Here is a 20,306-nt window from a genome sequence, read left to right as displayed (position 1 = left end):
GTTCTGGTAAATACTGTATGGATCAACTGAAGGGCTAGATGCATTTCTCAGTTCTTTGCTGCATTTTTTCCCCATGCTACTTAAGGATACACTACATACCATGCTGACATATGCCAACTTTTTCCAATGGCTCTTTGCGAGTACTCCTTGTTGCAAAAACAATGTTATGCCTGTTATAATGACATATTTATCTTTAGCATTTTTTGCAGATTCAGCTAAAGAAATTAGAAAAAATTATGTGTTTTTGATACAGCCTGCTAGTAACAAAGTAACTGAAGATATAGTTCTTTGCTAGGTTGTCAGATTCATTCCTTATGTTTGGTGCCATTTTTTATCTTTGAAAGATTAAAGCTGCTTAACAGAAAAAAAAGAAAAGAAAGAAAAACAAAAAGGACTCTGAGAAGTCCAAGGACTGAAGAACTGGACTGTAAATGAGTGAAAAAGTCCATGTCCAAAGAAAACGATTGAAATACTTTTAGAAAGTCCTGATAACTATTACCACTTTAATAAATTGGTTCCTTGGAAGCAAAATATTAAAAAATGAGTGGTGGCTCAAAAGCATAATGTAAATGACAAAAGTTAAGTGAAGAACATTGCAGTCCAGGCCTTGAACTGTCAACAAGCCTCTTCCAAGTAGAGGATCCCCCAAAATCTTGAGAAACATTTTATAGGCAGTACATAAAACATCACCTTATGCAGGTCCAACTTCCAATATACTATCACATACTATCTCACATACGCATAGACTTCCAAGGTTAAAGTGATCAGGATGCGCTTAACTTTGAATGACTTAAGTACCTGGGTAGCCTTGGATTCAGAATCCAACCTGAACACACTTATGCATCAGCTGTATGCGTGTTGCTCCCATTGTTATCCATCAGACCTCACAAGTAATTTTTACCAGCTCACTCAGCTTACATCATCCAATATAAAGGCTTCTATTAGAGAAATGAATAATATCAAATGAGCAAAGGTGACCTCGGTCTGCTCACGTGCTATCATGGCTCAGACACAATTGGCTGAGCTCAGCTTGTATCCGTGCTACCAAGTGTGCTGCTTGGTACTTGACAGATGCTTGAGTCTGAAGCAAGATGGGCAACAGAGACTGCAGTTTCAATCCTGTGATCTAATTTCTAACCCATCATCATCCCACTTCCCTAATGAAAGGAAATGCAAGGTCCCATCTGTCACAGGGAGATATTGCAAATGGAACCTCTCCATAGTGAAGGAAGTTCCTGAGGCAGAAATGCCTTCAACCATGTGCAAAAGGATTTGGATGATGTATAAAAATCATTTTAAGAGTTAAATTAATATCTGCAGACTAGGATATTGAAGACTCTTACTTTCTTTAGTTGCATCCCTGCTTTTTGCCACTCTGCATCAAAACAAACGTGTTCCTAAACCTGCTGTTGTGTCCCAGATCTTTCTGAGGATATGAATCATCTTCCTTATTGCTTTCCTTTAAGGGGGCAGTCCAGTGTGCATGCAGCATCATTCAACATGATTAAAAATCGTGCTCTCTCCTTTAGTTTGTGTTTTGTCCCATCTCCCTTTGCTCTCATCTTCCTGCCTCTTGTTTTCTTTTCCCCTCACACCCAATTGGTTGCCTTCCAATTGGGTTCAAACGCTCACTTTTAAAATTTTCTGTATGGAGGTTGCATGTTCTCTTTGTGCTTGGATGGGTCACTTGGTTAAATTTGGCACTAAAGTGTTCTGACTGATGAAGACACAGATGTTGGTCCACTTTCAAACTATCCACAGATTGTATTTATTTATTTTTCTCCATGCAAGGTAGAAGACGCTCTCAAACACACAACTTCAGAAACCAAAGTTTTTCAAAATTTCCAAATCCTACATGTTTTTAAAATTTGAGTTCCTTGCAATGGATCATGTAGACTGTAAAACAGTTTAGATTTTGACAGGTCACTAATTTGTAGTCAGTGTTGGGGAGTAACAGAGTACATGTACCGGCGTTACGTATTTAAAAAACAAAAAATGAGTAACTGCATTCCCTTACAGTTACCGTTTGAAAAGGTGGTATTCAGAATACAGTTACTTTGCTGAAATAAATGGTTTACACGGCGGTCTTTTCCTGTTTCATATGTTAGGCTAGGCCCTCTCTGTTTTTGGTTTCCACGCTGGTGGAAACCCAAACAAAACACACATTAAGAGGCTCTAATGCCTGTGTCTCATCTCTACTTGTGGCCCGCAAAATGACGTGAAGAAATATTTTTAAAAATTATTATTCACAAAAATGATTTAATATGAAGGCAATATCAGAGTGTTACAAGCTTCACCCTAAACAATGTAGCCTCATGGGCAGTGTTGTCCGTGCTGCAGGGAGAATGGACTGCCATACCCGTGATGTGTCTGTGAGAGGGAGGGAGAAAAAGAAGAGTAGAAAAGTGCGAGTATTCACCAACCAGAAATGGGAGCTGGAAGCATGTAAATATAATAATTAGGGATTCACCGATACCGATACTGGTATCGGGTATCGGGGCCGATACTGTAAAATGTGTGTGTACTCATACTCGTAAAAGTTAACCGATACCATGAACCGATACTAACTTATTTCATTAATCAGAGGGAGGCTTGTGATTTTTGTTGTAGTTTTTTAGATTGGCCACTAGGGGGACATCCCGTGCTAAACAGGCACAGGGTTAGGCGAGTGAGACTGGCAGCTCCAGATAAAAAAAGAGAAACTGGAGGCTGCTGTAGCTAGGCTAAACAAAATGCCAGCAGTGTGGACCGGAACAGCCGACTTTAACTCAGGTTTCGGAAAAGCGATGAAAAATGTCAAGAGAAAATCCACGGGCAGTTAAAACAACAGAGGCTCTGACTCATTTTATCGCTCTGGATGACCAGCCAATGCCAGTCGTGGAAAACATAGGATTCTTCTCAGCATACTCGAGCTGCGATATGAAATTCCCAGCCACCCACACATCAGGGAGATAATGGTGCCAAAACTTCCTAAAGAGGTAAAGACAAGCAGTGTGTGCGCGATGTCAGTCCTTGGTTTAACGGCACAGTGGACTGATGATCCACGGGCAGATGGGGAGTTCGTTCGTCAATGCCAGATACTTTCGTTATTTTGTTTGTTTGTTTACAATATGGACACTCTGCAATAATTTAAAAGTTTATTTTATTCTCAAACCTAAGTTGTATTTATTTTATTCCAAACAGAAGTGTTTATTTATTATTCCGAAAGCTCGAGACAGTGCCAATAGTTCAGTGATATTTTGTTAAATTACAATGTGGAGACTCTGCAATAATTTAACAGAAGTGCTTATTTTTCACTTGAAATTTTTTTGTGGTCATTTTTATTAAGATATTATTTATTATCGTCAGAGAATAAAATAAAACCTGTCTTCCAATTCATTGCATTTGTGTGTGTGTGTGTGGTAGAAGTATCGGTTTTTGTACTCTGTATCGGCAAGTACTCAGATCCAAGTATCGGTATCGTATCGGTTTGAAAAAATTGGTATCGTTGCATCCCTAATAATAATAGCCCAGTTGTAAGTAAGCTTACAACGCCTCTCTCTGTCTCTCGCTAGCAAAGTTGACCCAGACAACAAAGTAAAGCTAGTTTTCAGCTACGAGCCCGACACGAACCCGACGTATCAGCCAGAGGTCCCTTTACTACGGTTCGGAGCCGCGGACCTGTTTTATATACGCGCGGAACAGTTTTCTATACGAGATCGCTGCAAAAAGTGCAGCCTTACCTAATGTCCAGCTACTGTTACTCATTTTATATCAAGATTTAAACATCTAGCTGGTGTTGGTATGGAGTGTAACCTTCAGTAATAGTAATAAATCACACAGCAATAGTACATTCATGTAGTTGTAAAAAGCATGATCCAAAGTAATCCAAAGTGTTCAGAATACGTTACTCTCATTGAATAACGTAACGGAATACGTTACAAAATACATTTTGGGGCATGTAACCTGTAATCTGTAGTGGAGTACATTTTAAAAGTAACCTTCCCAACACTGTATGTAGTTTGTCATATCTCTCAGCAAAAAGCATTACTACTTAGATCATCTGCTTCCATCTCACCCTGTCCCTAGGGACCTCTTCTCAGACACCAACCCTCTGCATGTCCTTGTTTACTACATCCATGAACCTCCTCTGACGTCTTGCTCTTTTTCTCCTGCCTGTCTGCTTCATCTTAAACATCATTTGTCTAATGCAGTAGCTTTGCACGTATCCAAATAAGCTTTACCTCTCTAACTTGTCTTGTCTTATAAGACAAACAGGACAAATTGTCTTATTTGTCTTGTCTATCTCAGTCATTCTCAGTGAAAAAGAATATTAACATCTGACGTTTTTCACTCCCAACATCTCCAAACCATACATCATAGCAGGTCTCACTACCATCTTGTAAACGCTCGCTCTCACTCTTACAGCTGTCCTGTCTCAAATCACCCTTGGCACTCTTCTCTCCCCTGCATTTTCTCTCTTCTGTCGTCTGTTTAAACTCATCTCTGTTTATTAGTTGTTCACTTTTCCACCTGCCTCCTTGTCATTCACATACATATTCGGTCTTGCTTCTTCTGACTTTCATTCCTCTTCTCTCTAGGGCATGCCTCCACCTCTCCAGGTCTTCCACCTGCTCCCCAATCTCACCACAGATCACAATGTCATCTGCAAACATTATAGGCCACGGAGACTCCTGCCTGACCTCATCTCATCTGTCAACCTCTCCACCATTGCAGACAAGATTTCCATCATTATTGGGGAAATTTAAAAGTCAGTGTGCACTGTAAATCAATACAGATTTAAGGTCTGAGTCTTATTACCCACTGGAGCAGAAACTGGGTTTCATCAGGACGCTACAACACAGTACAAACATCCCCACAGACACAGTGGCCAGGAAAGCAGAAGAGCATCATTTCAAGACGGCCCAGAGTAAATGTGGTTATCCCAGGAACAGCTGAGGCGCATTTTCTCAAGCCATAACATTTCAGTGGCTTTCAACGCCCCCGCCCCCCTCTCTGGTCCACAGGAAGGACTAGGTCCCCTTGCACAAAAGGGTCATGTAGTGTATCCGGTTCAGTTCCAGGTGGATTACCATGATTTATATATTGGGGAAATCAATTTATAATGTACCACCATGGTACTTTGGTCAATGGTCACAAGAGTTTGCATATTAATGATGGTGAAATTGACCTCACGACCCATTGTTAGTCAGTTGTACCAGTTGCAGTCATGTAAACCTACAGTTTATAAGGTTAGGGAGACTGAGAAAGAGACTTGGATGAGTGATGAAAAGTTTCTCCCACTGAAAATGCAATGTCCACATGAACAGAATCTACTCTCTGGGGCCTCTTGGAGCCATTTCATAATTCATTTCATCAGTTCAAACAGTTGTACGTAAGTACTATTCACATATGTCAACACTTTGCCATAACCTGTCAGAAGACTCAGTTTCCACTATCAGATGAGTAGAAATTGGTTAGGATGTTCAGGAACAATCCAGGAATCACCAAGACTCAAACCTGCAATGAACTGAGAGCTGCTGAAACACCAGGGTCACTGTCCACAGTGAAGTGCAATTTACCTTGACATAGACTGAGAGAGTGCTGACCAAGAAGGAAGCCCCGGCTCCAATATTGACAGCTTCAAGTTTTACTGAGATTTACAGCTGCCCACATGGTAGGGCTGTTCGATATAACGATATATATCGGATGACGATATAAAAACGTCTATCGTTTCATTTTACGCTACCGTTTGTTTCGTGGTGTCGCAAAATAAACAGTTTACAGCAATATTTTTTCATTGTTCTGATGTCACTGTAGTGGCTATATTCATTTCTTAAAGTTCTCTCTTTCTCTTATATTTAAAATAACCACACTACGGACGGACAAGCGCCTGTTTTTATGGGTTGTCGTTAGCAACAACGACGGTAAAACCATCGCATGTCCGCTTGTTTATTTTCCACATAAACCTTTCACAATAAAGCTCAAGATCCTGTTGAGACTTATGGTCAACCAAGACAAAGACTTGAGCTATTTGATTATATTAACAAGAGATATATAGGTAAACGGACTGGTTCTTATATAGCGCTTTTCTACTCTTCTGAGCACTCAAAGGGCTTTACACAACTTGTACATTCACCCAATCACACAAGCACATTTTTCTAAGTGCTTTCTAAGTAACATTCACACACACTTTCATACTCCAATGGATGCATCTGAGAGCAACTTGGCTAGTATCTTGCCCAAGGATATTTGGCATGCAGACTAGGGGAAGCCAGGAATCGAACCACCAACCTTCCGATCAGCAGATGACCCGCTCTACCACCTGAGCTACAGCAAGTGTTCATGGATTTCAAAGGTGAGGCTTTGAAATCCATAAACACTGTCAAGCATCGTGCTTTGGGGTTGTTTTGCTGCTAGTGGTATAAGCACAATGGAAAAAGTTGAGGGAATAGTGAAGAAGGGCGAGTACTTCCAGATTCTTTAAATTCACCTCATATCAATATCTTTACGATTGGGACACAACTGGGTGTGCCAACAGGACAGTGATGTCAAATGCATATCAAACTGGTTTGGGATGAATAAAGCAGGCTAATCATGAAGCTTCTGGAACTGCCTTCTAAAAGCCATGACCTCAATCCTATTGAATATTTGTGAACCATGCTTAACAGCCAGGTTAAGCATGGCCAGGAAACCAACCACTTTATATAAACTCTACCAAGCATCGTTTTCAAATATCAAACCAAATTATGCCCAAAGCTTATTGATGGCTATCAGAAGTGTAAATAACTAAAGGCTTTACAAGGAACTTTTAGAACAGCAAGATAATAATGTTTCATTTTTTTATGTTTGTTAATAACTGCATGCTGTAGAATAATATTATCACAAACTTATTTTGATGGCACCCAGCTGGGAAGGACTGTCTGTTCAGCTGCAAGTCAGAACAGTCCAAAAGCACTGAAGATGGTGGTTAGCCACTCTGTGGGAAAACTTTTAATTTAAACCAAAAATGCTCCTTAAAAACAAATTTGGCCTTTAGCTCGTTAACTTATATTTCAAACACAGCACAACACCAGTAATTTCACTGAGCATTTGAGCAGTAGTGTCCATTCTGTCCCTTCATTCAGTTTAGGAGGTCTCTTTGTTATTCACTTAAGATGCTCTAAGAGCAGCTTTTATGAAGGAACTCACTTGGAATTGTTAGTGCCATTTATGCAAGTAAATCATCTTCCTTTTAATCCAGCTCCTGTAGATCCCAAAGCAGAGTCTCTGAAATAGAAATGATCGTCTCCATCAACACACATCTTTCCACTAACCCAAGGTTTTTAGGCACTTTGTTGCCTAAAACTTTTTGGACAGACTCACAGATTGAGTTCATTTGAAATCCTCTAGTAATTAATTATTAGAACACTCATTTGGTCTTCTGCAGAAATTTAATGTTACTTTAAGTAACATTACTTTAAGTACAGATATGGCAAGTTGTTGGTTAAGTCTTTCATACTGTACGAGCAGCCTCACTTTTTGATACCATTAAATTCTTTAGTGTCTGTTCCTGCTTGTATTCAATTTCCCAGCTCAAAGCAGCATTTGAAGCTCCCAGCTGGGACACACTCTCTTTTTGCTCAGTATTAATGGCAATAAAAAAACAAAACATCCAGCACATTGTTATACACACTGTTGTGACGTTATGATATCCAGTGACCAGAGGATTTCAGTGGAGCTGTGTGGATGTTTTAGCAAAAATGCAGTTGCAGAAGATTAGAAGTGAAGTGAGGATAACTATGTGAGACGCTGCTTTTATAATGCATCCCCACCCTCCCCTGCCTTCCTATATGTATCTGTCTCTGCAGGGTTTTTTCCGCCGAAGCATCCAGAAAAACATGGTGTACACGTGTCACCGGGACAAGAACTGCATTATCAACAAGGTGACGCGGAACCGTTGTCAGTATTGCCGCCTACAGAAGTGCTTTGCAGTTGGAATGTCCAAAGAGTGTGAGTTTCTGACACAATTTACACAAAGTACTGATGTGAGCAAATTAAATACAGCTGTTGGTTTGAAATAAAGGATTTGTTGTGGTCTATATATTCCAAGCAATAGTAAAATCAGGGGTATTCAGTATTTATTTTTTCAAAAAATAAGAATTGCAACATTTAATTTGATTAACTTATGTAGAGGAGTAACTGTCTGCATTTGCATTAATATATAAAATGTCCAAAACAAGAGAAAATATGATTTTTTTAATACAGTGAAAAGATGGAATTGGAAACATTCTATCAGACACAAATTTTCAAAAGGATGTTTAGTGTCATTGTAGTTTTGTTGGTTGAACTTAACAGATTTAGTGCTGAGTAATCAAGCATTGTTTGTAAAAGATGGCTGTAAGCACTGGATCTGAGAACTGAAGTGCAATATCACTGGGAGCCGGCTATATAGTAGTTTTTCATACCTTCATAAAACATCTTGATCCAATAGTCACCCATTCCAATTTTTTTCACAAACCTCAAAATATTATGTTGAAATGAGCTAATTTGACTCCTTCTGCTCAGTGTGATGGTGGTCCTCGTGAAAATAAATTATTCCTTAATTTGATATTAGCCCTCAACCAGAAGTTTCACTCTTATGTTTCACTCTGGTTACCAAATGCAGTCACATCTTGGTTCTTAGTGCTTTTTTACTCTACCTGAGCACTCAGACTGTTTTATATAACACAACCATTCACACTAGCACTTTTTTCAACACCTAAGCACTCTCTATCTAACATTCACACACATTCAAACTCCAGTGAACACATTATTGCCCAAGGATACTTAGGCATACAGATCAGAGCATCTGGGGCTCAAACCACCAACCTCCCGATTAGACTTATTCTACAAAGCTATAATTTATTATTTGATTTCTAAGATATAAACTAATACGTTTTAATTACAGACATGTGAAAATTGTGTTTTTCACAGGACTGTGAAAACCAGTACATACTTACTGCTTCTAGAAGTAAGAACTAAGTCCTGCTAATTTATCATCAGAACGTGTGACCATCTCTACAAAAGGTTTTGTCATTTTACTTGTCTGGAACTTATTTTCTCTAAGTTTATATAAAATCAGTGTTAGTACAAACAATGGCAGTAAGAAATATTGCTTTAAATAGCATTTTTATCACTTTGCCCATCAGAGCAGTCTAGTGATATTGAAGGAGAGGTCAGAGGTCAAATGTGATATTTTGTCAGTTTGACCATTTTTTGAATGAAATGCAATTTATAATCTTCTTTCTTCAATCCTCCAATCTACTGAACAAGACCAAACAAGGGTCAACAGCAGAATGAGCTGATTGGTGTTGACAGAGAAGAGTTGGAAGGCTTTTTATGGGCACAGCCCAAATACTCAATTCTGCTCTTTAACACACAAATGCTTTGTCCTTACAAATGCAGCTTCATTTAAAGGGATATTAACAGGCTTTCCAATGGCATAAGGTTTCTTGCAAAGAAGTATTGTTATAAAAAAGATAGAATCCACCACAGACAGTGCAGTTTGTTTAAAGGAAGGGATGCTGCTGCAGGGCAAGTATTGCTACTCTGGCTTTACAGAGTAATTCCATAGTGACCTGTATTTTAGCCAATTCAATTCAGTTCAATTAAAATTAATTCAGTTCAATTTTATTTATATAGCATCAGAACAGCAGGCACTTTTTATTGTAAGATAAAGACCCTACAATAATACAGAGAACACCCCAACAATCAAGAGACCACACTTGGTGACATGGGAAGGAAAAACTCCCTTTTACCAGGAAGAAACCTCGGCCAGAACCAGGCTCAGGGAGGGGCGGGGCCATCTGCTACATCCAGTTGGGGGTGAGGGAAGGAAGACAAATAGGCGCACTGTGGAGGAGAGCCAGAAGTTAATGATGAATAATGATTAAATACGGAGAGGTGTATAAACACATAATGAGTGAAAGAAAAGGTGAGTGAAGAAGAAACACATTATGGGAAGTCCCCAGCAGCCTCGGAGCAGGATTTTGAATTCTGGATTTAACAGGAAGCCAATGAAGGGAAGCCAATACAGGAGAAACCTGCTCTCTCTTTCTAGTCCCTGTCAGGACTCTTGCTGCAGCATTTTGGGTTAACTGAAGGCTTTTCAGGGAGTTTTTAGGACATCCTGATAATAATGAATCACAGTCGTCCAGCCTGGAAGTAATAAATGCATGAACTAGTTTTTCAGCATCACTTGTTTCTAATTTTAGAGACATTGTGCAAATGCAAGAAATTTCTTTAATCAAACTATCTGTACTTTATCACTTGCTGTTGTTAAGACCCTCAAGATCCTCTGCATCACAGACATTCATAGGAACAGTTTGCATTTCATAGGTTACTGGTGTCCCTTGACTGAATCAGAATTTATGGTTTAGGTCCACTTTACGTTCCATTAGTCTCAGTGGGGAGGGGGTCCATTCCCTTCTGTTATACACTCTAGTAGAAGTGGAAAATATGATATCGTGATTTCCTTAGGCTAAGCACCCCCACAGGGCCCCTGATTAAAAATAACTTACTCTATTTCCTATATTCCTGTTGTGATCCTCAGCCTCTTACCCTAACTACCCTAACTGTCTGTTTGTCAAATAAAGCTGTCTTTTTCAGCTTGGTTTGCCAATACAAACCAAAAACTACGTTCTTTGGTTTGTATTGCCAACTACTAGGAAATGATACTGGTATATGGGGATTCTAAATAACAGATGTATCCAAATATCATGTCACGTTTGAGCTCTGATGTTGCATCTGCCTTTCTTTCAAGGTGACTCCAATATGCATAATATCTTCAAAGAAGGTATTATCAAGACAAGGATAATGAGCTGCCTAGTTAGTATAATATTTTATAATAAGGTTCTAATGTCATTATTCACAAGTCAGTACCTATTATGCATTACCTACTGCTGCATAATGTTTGTGTAATCAAAGTAACCTTCTGTCTGAGTTTTGTCTGAGTTTTACTGCTTTACAAACTTCTTAAAGTATGTTTTTTTAAAGAAAGGAAAAAATGACTACATACACAACACGATTTTCTTAGAGTTAAATACTGCCCAGAGTGAGAGCTGCCTTTACAGAGGTTTGCACTCTCTGGAAGAGAGTTCTTTCTTGGTTGATGGTTTCAATTAGTCTTATGTATGTGTGAATCATCACAGTAATATATATAAAATTACTCCCAGTGTTGATCTTGTTACAGGGAATTCTTACAAAAAGTTACGACTGGCATCTGCTGGATGTGCTAGCTTGCTTAATTGTCCACAGACAGGAGTGTTAGCTAATTCCCGTCACTACTAGCTATGGTTTGCTCATCTCTCCTGAACCCAAATTTTAACCATAGATCAGCTGTCATACCAGTTACCCTCCAGTAAGGCGATCTTATCTGCAAGACTTTATTTGGATTGTACTAAGGACTTTCAGAGTAATTACCAGCTTTTTAGGCCTTACAAGGCAGGCCCTCGTAAGAGCCATAAGCAATGGCTCTGACTTTGGATTGTGGAGGTGATTGCTCTTTGGTATACTAGCCTGCAGCAGCAGGGACCAGAATGCCTGCAGGCTTACTCCACTCATGGTCTGGCAGTGTCCTGGGCCCTTTTCAGAGGAATGTGAATCCAGGTATCTGTGCAGCAGCAAGCTGGTCTTCACCTCTCACCTTTGTCCGGTTTTACAGGCTGGATGTCTCAGCTTCAAGCAGAGTCCTCACCTATCCAAGTGCGGACCCAGAGCCCAAGCAGTGCTGGGCTCTGGGTCCGCACTTGGATAGGTGAGATACTGGCTATTTCTATGACTGCTTGAGATAAGCTTGTCTAACAATACGGGAGCCTCCATTTTTCCATAGTGAGAAATGCTAGGAATGCGAACCTTAGGTTACTTTGTAACCCCGGTTCTCAGAGTAGCATGAGTGAGATGTCTCACCAGACGGCCCTTCTTGCTGGGATGAAGCAAGAGGAGGGGCTTATCTTGAATAAAGACTATGCAATATTTATATTTAACAGTGGGTGGCTTGGTCCGACATGTTCATTGCAATCACCAGCCAATCAGAACTGGCAGAATGAGATACATGATTATGAGGAATATGCAGGGAACCGCATCCCATAGTGGACCCAGAACAGTATGTGAAGAACTACTTAAACTTTGCATAGGTTCTTTTTTGGGTACTCCGGCTTCCTCCCACAGTCCAAAGACATGCACAGACAGTGTTAGTCCTGCGACAGACTAGCGACCTCTCCAGAGTGCACTTTGCCTCTCGCCCTATGGCAGCTGCAATAGGCTCGAGCCCTTCAGCGACCCTGAATTAATAAGCAGAATAGGATGGATAGTTTGACCCCCACTGGATGGGATGCAGCTAGGCACCAGGGGGCAATTGAAGCATTTCGGCTTTCTAGAAGCCACTATAACATTTTATTCACTCTTTGCTTGCAAATAGGCAAGCACACAGATCTTCCCTTCAGCAGCTGAAGTAGTCGACATGTGAAGCCCTAAAAAACACTTTTTTGAGGATGTTAGCCGGCTTTGAATTGAACTGAAGTAAGGACACAGAGAAAGGTACTTTTATCTGACAACCACATTAGCAGTGTGTTAAGTTGTAATTATAATTAAGGTATAATTAATTATGACATTAATGTGGGAGATGGGCAGCAGAAGTTATCTGATGGGTAGGCAGGGGTTGGGTTCACCAGCTGGAGTCAAATGGATCTTGGTCTTATCAGTAGCAAAGCCTGTTAACCAATAGTGAGATCATCATAGAGCAATCTTTTATTTTTTAAGTTGTGTTCGAGTTGTATTTGACTGCTGAGGTGATTTGGTTTCTCTGTATTATTGTAGGATTATTACATGACAATATAAAGTGCCTTGAAGCAACTCATGTTGTGATTTGGTGCAATATAAATAAAACTGAAATGAATCAAATTAAATTGAATTAAAAATTTGCTCCAAGGTAATATTTTAATATTAATAATTTGTTATCCTGTAAGTCTCTTATAAAACCACTCTGCTAAGTGGTTTTATAGGACTTTTTCTAGGCTATTGAGAACTTGTGACTGAGGGAGGGCACGGCATATTGAGACACTTGTAACAGATCAAGAGCCCTTTGGGCAGACATTTCCTCTAATCCTTTGTAGTACTTTCATTGTTGTAAAAAGAGCGACAGATTCAGACCTTGATTGGCAAATGCCTGGCTGGTTATTCAACCAGTTAGTCGTGGATGTGAGCAGACATGAGCAGACCAAGAGTAAACATATTTGTTGACACATAGATTCAGTAACATGACTATGAAGTGTCATATAACAAACTTATCACAAAATATATTTCAGAAATAATCTGAGGGACAGAATAATACTTTTTTAATAAAAAAGTAATGTAATAAATAATATACCCAATTACTTTCTCAAGCAAGTAATTAAGTAATACACTGCATTAATCTTCTTTTTTAATAAGGAGTTCAAAACAAAAGTTGCTGGAGTCCAGGAACACAGTTCAAAACCCAAAATCCTAGGAGCAGGAGTCCTAGGACAAACCAAAAACAGTCCAGGGACTGGCCATGTGCCCAGAAAAAACAGTCTGAGACTGAACAAGGGCCGACCCAGATGCCGACGGCACAACAGTCCATAACAGGCCATTTCAGGGGCCAACCGCGTGGAAGACTGCTGCAACAGAGCAGTTCTGGTGGCTGACCGCTTGGAAGGTGGCGGCGACAGAGCAGGTCTAGAGGCTGACTGCATGGAAAGCAAAGGCAAAGCAGATGTGGTTGTAGGCAACGACCTTGAGTTATACCGCAGCAGTATACTGTGTAGTAGTATACTGTGCTCGTCCCTGTTAGTTGTGCACGTTTCCCTTACACTTTTAACTAATATACAGTCAACATTCTCACAAATGACCTTTTGTTTTTTACCCCGTTTGTTGACAATGTTGATAATTGTCATCAGGACAACTGTCAAGTCAGCCGTCCTCCTCAGGATTGTGGTTGAATGTACTGAACTAGACCAAGAAGTAGAATTGTGGAAGTCTGCTGTCTAACATGTGTGAGCCCTCATTAGAAAACAATAGTAAATAACCAAATGCTGAGTCATTTTGGTGTATTTTCAAGAAACTGGTCCTTCTGCTGAATATGATCTGCAGACAGGTGTGTGAAAGCAACACACGCATTATTACGGACAAATGTAGTTTTTGGACTTTACCAATTGTACATTGGTGACCAAGAAAGAAGCTCCTGCTCCAAAATCGACACGTCCAAGCTTGACTGAAATTTGCAGTTCATATTTGAGGTGTTCTTCTTTGTATTAATATTTAAGTAAAAGTGAATATATATGAGCCTCTGTGGGTCCTACGGTCTATACAAGTGTTTCTGAGATAGCAGTCCTCATTTGCCGTTCCAGTTGTTTGTTCATTGTGACAGAATATGAAAACATTGGAAGACGTGCATCAACAGAAAGCCTGTATATATGTGACACTGCTTATTCTAAAGGTAGCCAGATCAACGCCTACTCACACTGCTACTATATTGTAGGGATGTACAGTACTTCCAAAGATCGGACAGCAATCCTGACTTGGGACAAATACTCATTAAAGATGATTTACAGAGCAAAATATTTTTATACTTTTATGCCTTGATGAAAGCTTTGCACTTTTTGTGTTTCGTCTATGAACTGTCCCCCTTAGGGGTCACCACAACGCCTTTTTCCCTCCTGTCTGGCATCTTCCAAACTCTTTGGCCAATACGTTCACTATCCCGCCTCTGCACATGCCCGAACCACCTCAGCCTCACTTCTCTAACTTTGTCTCCAAACCACTTAACTTGATGTGCTCATTTTCCTGTCATCCCCAAATTAGCATCCTCAACTGAGCCTTGTGTCTTTTCAACTAGTGCCACTGTCTCTGCACTACTGATTATATCAGGTCTCACTACTATCTCGTAAACATTCACATTAACTCGTGCTGCTATCCTTCTTATACAAATCAGCCTGGACTCCATCTACTCCACCAAGCCATGGTTGGTGCCAGGTATTTAAATTCTCTCTACTCTTGCATGTTCAGCTTTTCACCTTCCTCACTCTCATTTACACACATATATTCTATTTTGCTTCAACTGACTTTCATTCCTCTTCTCTCCATAGAGTTCCTCCACCTCTGCAGGCTCTCAAAACAAATCACAGTGTTGTCTGCAAACATAACAGTCCATGGAGATTCGTTCCTGACATTATCTGTCAACCTGTTCATCACCACTGCACATGACACGGGGCTCAGAGCCAGTCCCTGATGTAATCCATCCCATGATGTGAACCCATCGGTCACTCCTCACCACTGTTTCACTGTCCTCACACGTGTCCTGCACCAGCCTCACATACTCAAATAACCTCACTACTCTGCCACTCCTGCCTTCCTCATACAGTAGCACAGTTTCTCTTTTGGGACTCTGTCATAAGCTTTGGTTGGATCCACAAAGACACAGAGCAGCTCCGTCTCTGTACTTCTAAAAACAAACATTGTATCTGCTACTCACTGATCGTCACCTCTTTTCTTAACAACTCTTCTCCAAAGCTTCATGGTATGGCTCAATTCAATTTATACAGCGCCAAATCACAACAGCAGTCATCGCAAGGCACTTTATATAGTACAGTAGATCGTACAATAATAGATACAGAGGAAAAACCCAACAATCATATGACCCCCTCTGAGCAGTTTGTCATATTTGGCGACAGTGGGAAGGAAAAACTTCCTTTAAACAGGAAGAAACCTCCGGCAGAACCAGGCTCAGGGAGGGGCGGGCTCATCAGTTTTATAGTTATTATACCTCTTGAATATCATTACCAGTATACTTTTCCATTCCACAGGTATCTTCTGCCTCTTTTGTTGAAAACTCAGTGCCTTTGACTCTTCATCATTTTCATCATTAGTTGCCTTCACTTCCTCCTTACTCATCGTCTTCCTGATTTCGCTAGCTGTCCTCCATCCATCATTCTCTACATTCATCATTTCCTCAAAGGACTCTTCTCAACACACTTTCTTCACTTGTTAGCACATTTCCATCTCATCAACTTGCTGCCAGAGATGGGCAGTAACGCGTTAATGTAATCCGATTATTTTTTCAAGTAACAAGTGAGGGATGCAAAAACGGTAATTAGATTACCGTTACTTTCCCGTAGGAACGCTGCGTTACTGCGTTACTAAAACAGTGATTTCTTTGCAAGAATGTCTCATGACAGTGACGTAAGCAAGTGTGACAACAGCTGTGCGCAGATCAACAATGGCTAATATATCGAGTGCGGGAGAGAGTATGAGCGTGCAGCGTTTAAAGCTTAGAAGTACTGACCTTACTTTGAGTTTGATTCCATAAAAAGTGATAAAAACATTTGTGTCCGCTGTGCGTGGGAAGAAAACTTTTTACAGCGAAAAAAAACATTGAACAACTTCCAAGCAAGCACCGAGTGCGCTACCACGTAATGGGAAACTCAGAGAAACTCGCGGCTTCTTCAACTGACCGCTGCAGCACACCTGCACCAGGGTAAACTTGCGCCTGCTTTACAGGTGAAAATAGAGCAACAGGACCGCTGAGTCTTTGACTTTATTTATTTTCTGCTGTGTTTCACTTGCATCTATTTGAAAGACTGAGTGTAAACACAAAAAATATTTTATTTTATGAGCTGGAATGTGCAGAAAATACGTTTACATGTTAAACTAATTTATTCAAGTCAGAGAATGTTGCATATAATTAAATGTTTGCTTGATGCATAAAGTTAAAAGATTAAAACTGATAAAGTTAAATAAAAGAGAGTTTTCCATTTGATTACATTTTGTATGATGGATTATGCAGAAAAAGTAGAATTGGGCTGAAAGATCTATCACTTTATCACCTACTCAGGTTGTAAATCGTGTTTTTAAAAGTAACTAAGCAATTAATTACTTTTGAAAATAAGTGATCAGTAAAGTAACGGGATTACTTTTGGGGGAAGTAATCAGTAATTAGTTACTTTTTTCAAGTAACTTGACCAACGCTGCTTGCTGCACATTGTTTCCAACTCGATCTCTCTAACTATTCGGTTCTGTCCTGATTCACATATAACTCATGACAAACCTGTTCCTATAGTTTTTGCCAACTCTCTCCTTTTGTTAGGTGTGGCTGTGTGCAGACAGGAATAGGACCCAAGGTGCAGACTCCGGAGACAGAACTTAAACCAAAACAGCTTTAATGCTGAACTCAAACATAACATAACTGGGGAAAAAAGGTCAAAAATAAACTAACACCGGCGGATTGACAAAACACACAGCAAAATAAACGGTAGATCGCGACACAGACACAGAGAAACACAGGGCTTAAATACACAGAGGGAGCAATCAGGGAATGGGTAACAGGAGGGAAACACAGCTGGGGCAAATCAGGCCTAACGAGACAAGGGGAAGCAAAACCAGACACATTAACATCAGACATGGACTTTCAAAGTAAAACAGGAAACACATAACACAGACTCGCACGCACTGCAACAGAGGGAACAGAGACGTGGGACCAGGGCAGACACAAACACTGACTGGACACGGGGATATAGCCACTAAGGACACACAGAGACGCGAACTAGACAAGGTGATACAGCTGACAGGGGAGACAGAGCAGCTAGAGAAGACAGACATAAACTATAAGACAGAACTCAAAGAAACCAAAGACTAGAAAGTATAAATAATATAATAAACTCAAAACCCCTGGGTCAACGACCCAGGCATCCTAACAGTACCCCCCCCTTAAGGGCTGGCTTCCAGACAGCCCAAACCAAAACATCAAAAAAAAAAAACAAAAAAAAAAAAAAACAACCCAACCAGGGTGGGCGGCGGGGGAAACAGGATGGAGGGCTCGAAACAAACCAAACAAGGAGCCAGAAACAAAAAAAAGAACAAACAACGGAGCCTGGAAAGCAACAGAACAAAACACAGGAACAACGTCCAAAACAACAGCACCAAGGCCCAGGCATAGTCCAAAAGCAAACAAACAAAAGAGCTCACGAAAGGCGCAGAGGCCCAGGCAATAGTCTCAAAAAAGTTCAGGGGGGCCGGCCCGGAGGCTAACGGCACAACAGTCCAAACCCGGGCAGGTCAGGGGGGCGGCCCGGAGGCTGATGGTCCAATAGCCCAGAAAACAGGTCAGGAGGCCGGCCAGGCGGGAGGCACCGACGGCGACCGAGCAGATCAGGAGGCCGGCCGGGCGGGAGGCACCGACGGCGACGTAGTTCAGGGGGCCGTCCATGACGGCAATGACGTCCAGTCATCGGCCGGACAGGACGTGCAGGACGAGCAGGCCGGACGGGACGAGCAGGACGTGCAGGACGAGCAGGACGTGCAGGACGTGCAGGCTGGACAAGATGTGCAGGACGTGCAGGCTGGACAAGATGTGCAGGACGTGCAGGCTGGACAAGATGTGCAGGACCAGACAGCATGGAGACCTCAGGAGCAGACGAAGCTGAACACTCGGAGGCCGGACCAGGCGGAGCTACAGAGGCTGAGGCCGGACCAGGCGGAGCTACAGAGGCTGAGGCCGGACCAGGCGGAGCTACAGAGGCTGAGGCCGGACCAGGCGGAGCTACAGAGGCCGGACCAGGCAGAGGAGCCGGTGGTGGCTGAACGGCCTCGCCAGAACCATCAGCAGACACTGGGACGTGCTGGCTGGGTCCTCCCGGACCCCCAGCTGACAAGGCAAGAGGCTGAACGGGCCCCTCGGACCCTCCAGCGGAGACAGGTGGCTGAACGGGCCCTTCGGATCCTCCAAGCAGGAAGAGACGGCTGAAGCGGTTCCTCGGACCCTCCAGCGGAGACAGACGGCTGAACGGGCCCCTCGGACCCTCCAGCGGGAACAGACGGCTGAGCAGCTAAGTGACCCCGTGGCTGAGCAGCTGATGCAAAAAATATAGCCCCAGAATAAATAGTCCCATGGCCCGAAGAAAAAGAAAAAGTGTCCTTATTGCTCACCACAGCCGGTTGTTTTGACATCCCGGGGTCCAGCTGTGGGGTGACACGCCGGTGGTGCGGCCGCCGCTTCCTCCTCGGTGATGGCTCCAATGGGCCGGGCAACTCCAAGTCCGGCGGGCTGGGCAGCACATCTTTCTCCGAGTTGGGTAGGTGAGCGGTAGCAACAGGGGGATGCAGATCAAGCTCATTAAGGAAAAACTCCTGTATGAGTGGGTGAAGTGAGTCCAAAAGCCAGGGGAGACCAGAAACCAGTCGCTGTAGCCGGTTCGCTACAGCACGCTGAAATTCCTCCCCAGAATGATTCAGCCACAGGTCACATAATTTATCCACTGAATAAATTATATCCTCCCTGAGCTCTTCAGACGGGGCGAGTGCTGCTGGGTCCATGTACTGGTCGCGATCTTCTGTTAGGTGTGGCTGTGTGCAGACAGGAATAGGACCCAAGGTGCAGACTCCGGAGACAGAACTTAAACCAAAACAGCTTTAATGCTGAACTCAAACATAACATAACTGGGGGGAAAAGGTCAAAAATAAACTAACACCGGCGGATTGACAAAACACACAGCAAAATAAACGGTAGATCACGACACGGACACAGAGAAACACAGGGCTTAAATACACAGAGGGAGCAATCAGGGAATGGGTAACAGGAGGGAAACACAGCTGGGGCAAATCAGGCCTAACGAGACAAGGGGAAGCAAAACCAGACACATTAACATCAGACATGGACTTTCAAAGTAAAACAGGAAACACATAACACAGACTGAACAAAGACACAGACTCTCATGCACTGCAACAGAGGGAACAGAGACGTGGGACCAGGGCAGACACAAACACTGACTGGACACGGGGATATAGCCACTAAGGACACACAGAGACGCGAACTAGACAAGGGGATACAGCTGACAGGGGAGACAGAGCAGCTAGAGAAGACAGAGACATAAACTATAAGAAAGAACTCAAACAAACCAAAGACTAGAAAGTATAAATAATTAGATTAGATTAGATAGAACTTTATTAATCCCTCGGGTGGGTTCCTCTGGGAAATTCGATTTCCAAAAAGCACAGCACCGACAGAAGTTACAGAGTTACAGAATATTATATATATATATATATATATACACACACACACACACACACACACACACACACACACACACACACACACACACACACACACACACACACACACATATATAAATACAGAGACAAATATAAATAAAATATACGAAGGGGATAAATAGAATAAATAGGAATAAAAAATAAAAATACAAGTGAATTGCACATTTCAAGTATTGAGTCTATTGCACTGTTGACTATTTACAAAAGTATTGCACAAAAGGTATTGTACAGTGAGGTGAAGAGGC

The 20,306-nt window shown here is 41.7% G+C and overlaps 1 protein-coding gene across 2 annotated transcripts in view; it reads left to right on the top strand.

The window, feature by feature from the left end:
* LOC146549869 (retinoic acid receptor beta-like) overlaps window positions 1–20,306 on the top strand; it is a 286,941-nt gene that overhangs the window by 225,338 nt on the left and 41,297 nt on the right. For both annotated transcript variants that reach the window (XM_085263556.1, XM_085263557.1), the window contains one exon: window positions 7,830–7,971. In XM_085263556.1, the coding sequence (XP_085119682.1) occupies window positions 7,830–7,971 (142 nt within the window). The remainder of the gene's footprint in view (window positions 1–7,829; window positions 7,972–20,306) is intronic.

The sequence above is a fragment of the Mchenga conophoros genome, linkage group LG22 (genome assembly GCF_057382185.1).
Source record: "Mchenga conophoros isolate Kocher_MC1m ecotype Shallow Benthic linkage group LG22, M_conophoros_male_GT1.1, whole genome shotgun sequence".
Classification (NCBI taxonomy): Eukaryota; Metazoa; Chordata; class Actinopteri; order Cichliformes; family Cichlidae; genus Mchenga; species Mchenga conophoros.
This window is presented reverse-complemented; position numbering and strand designations above follow the sequence as displayed.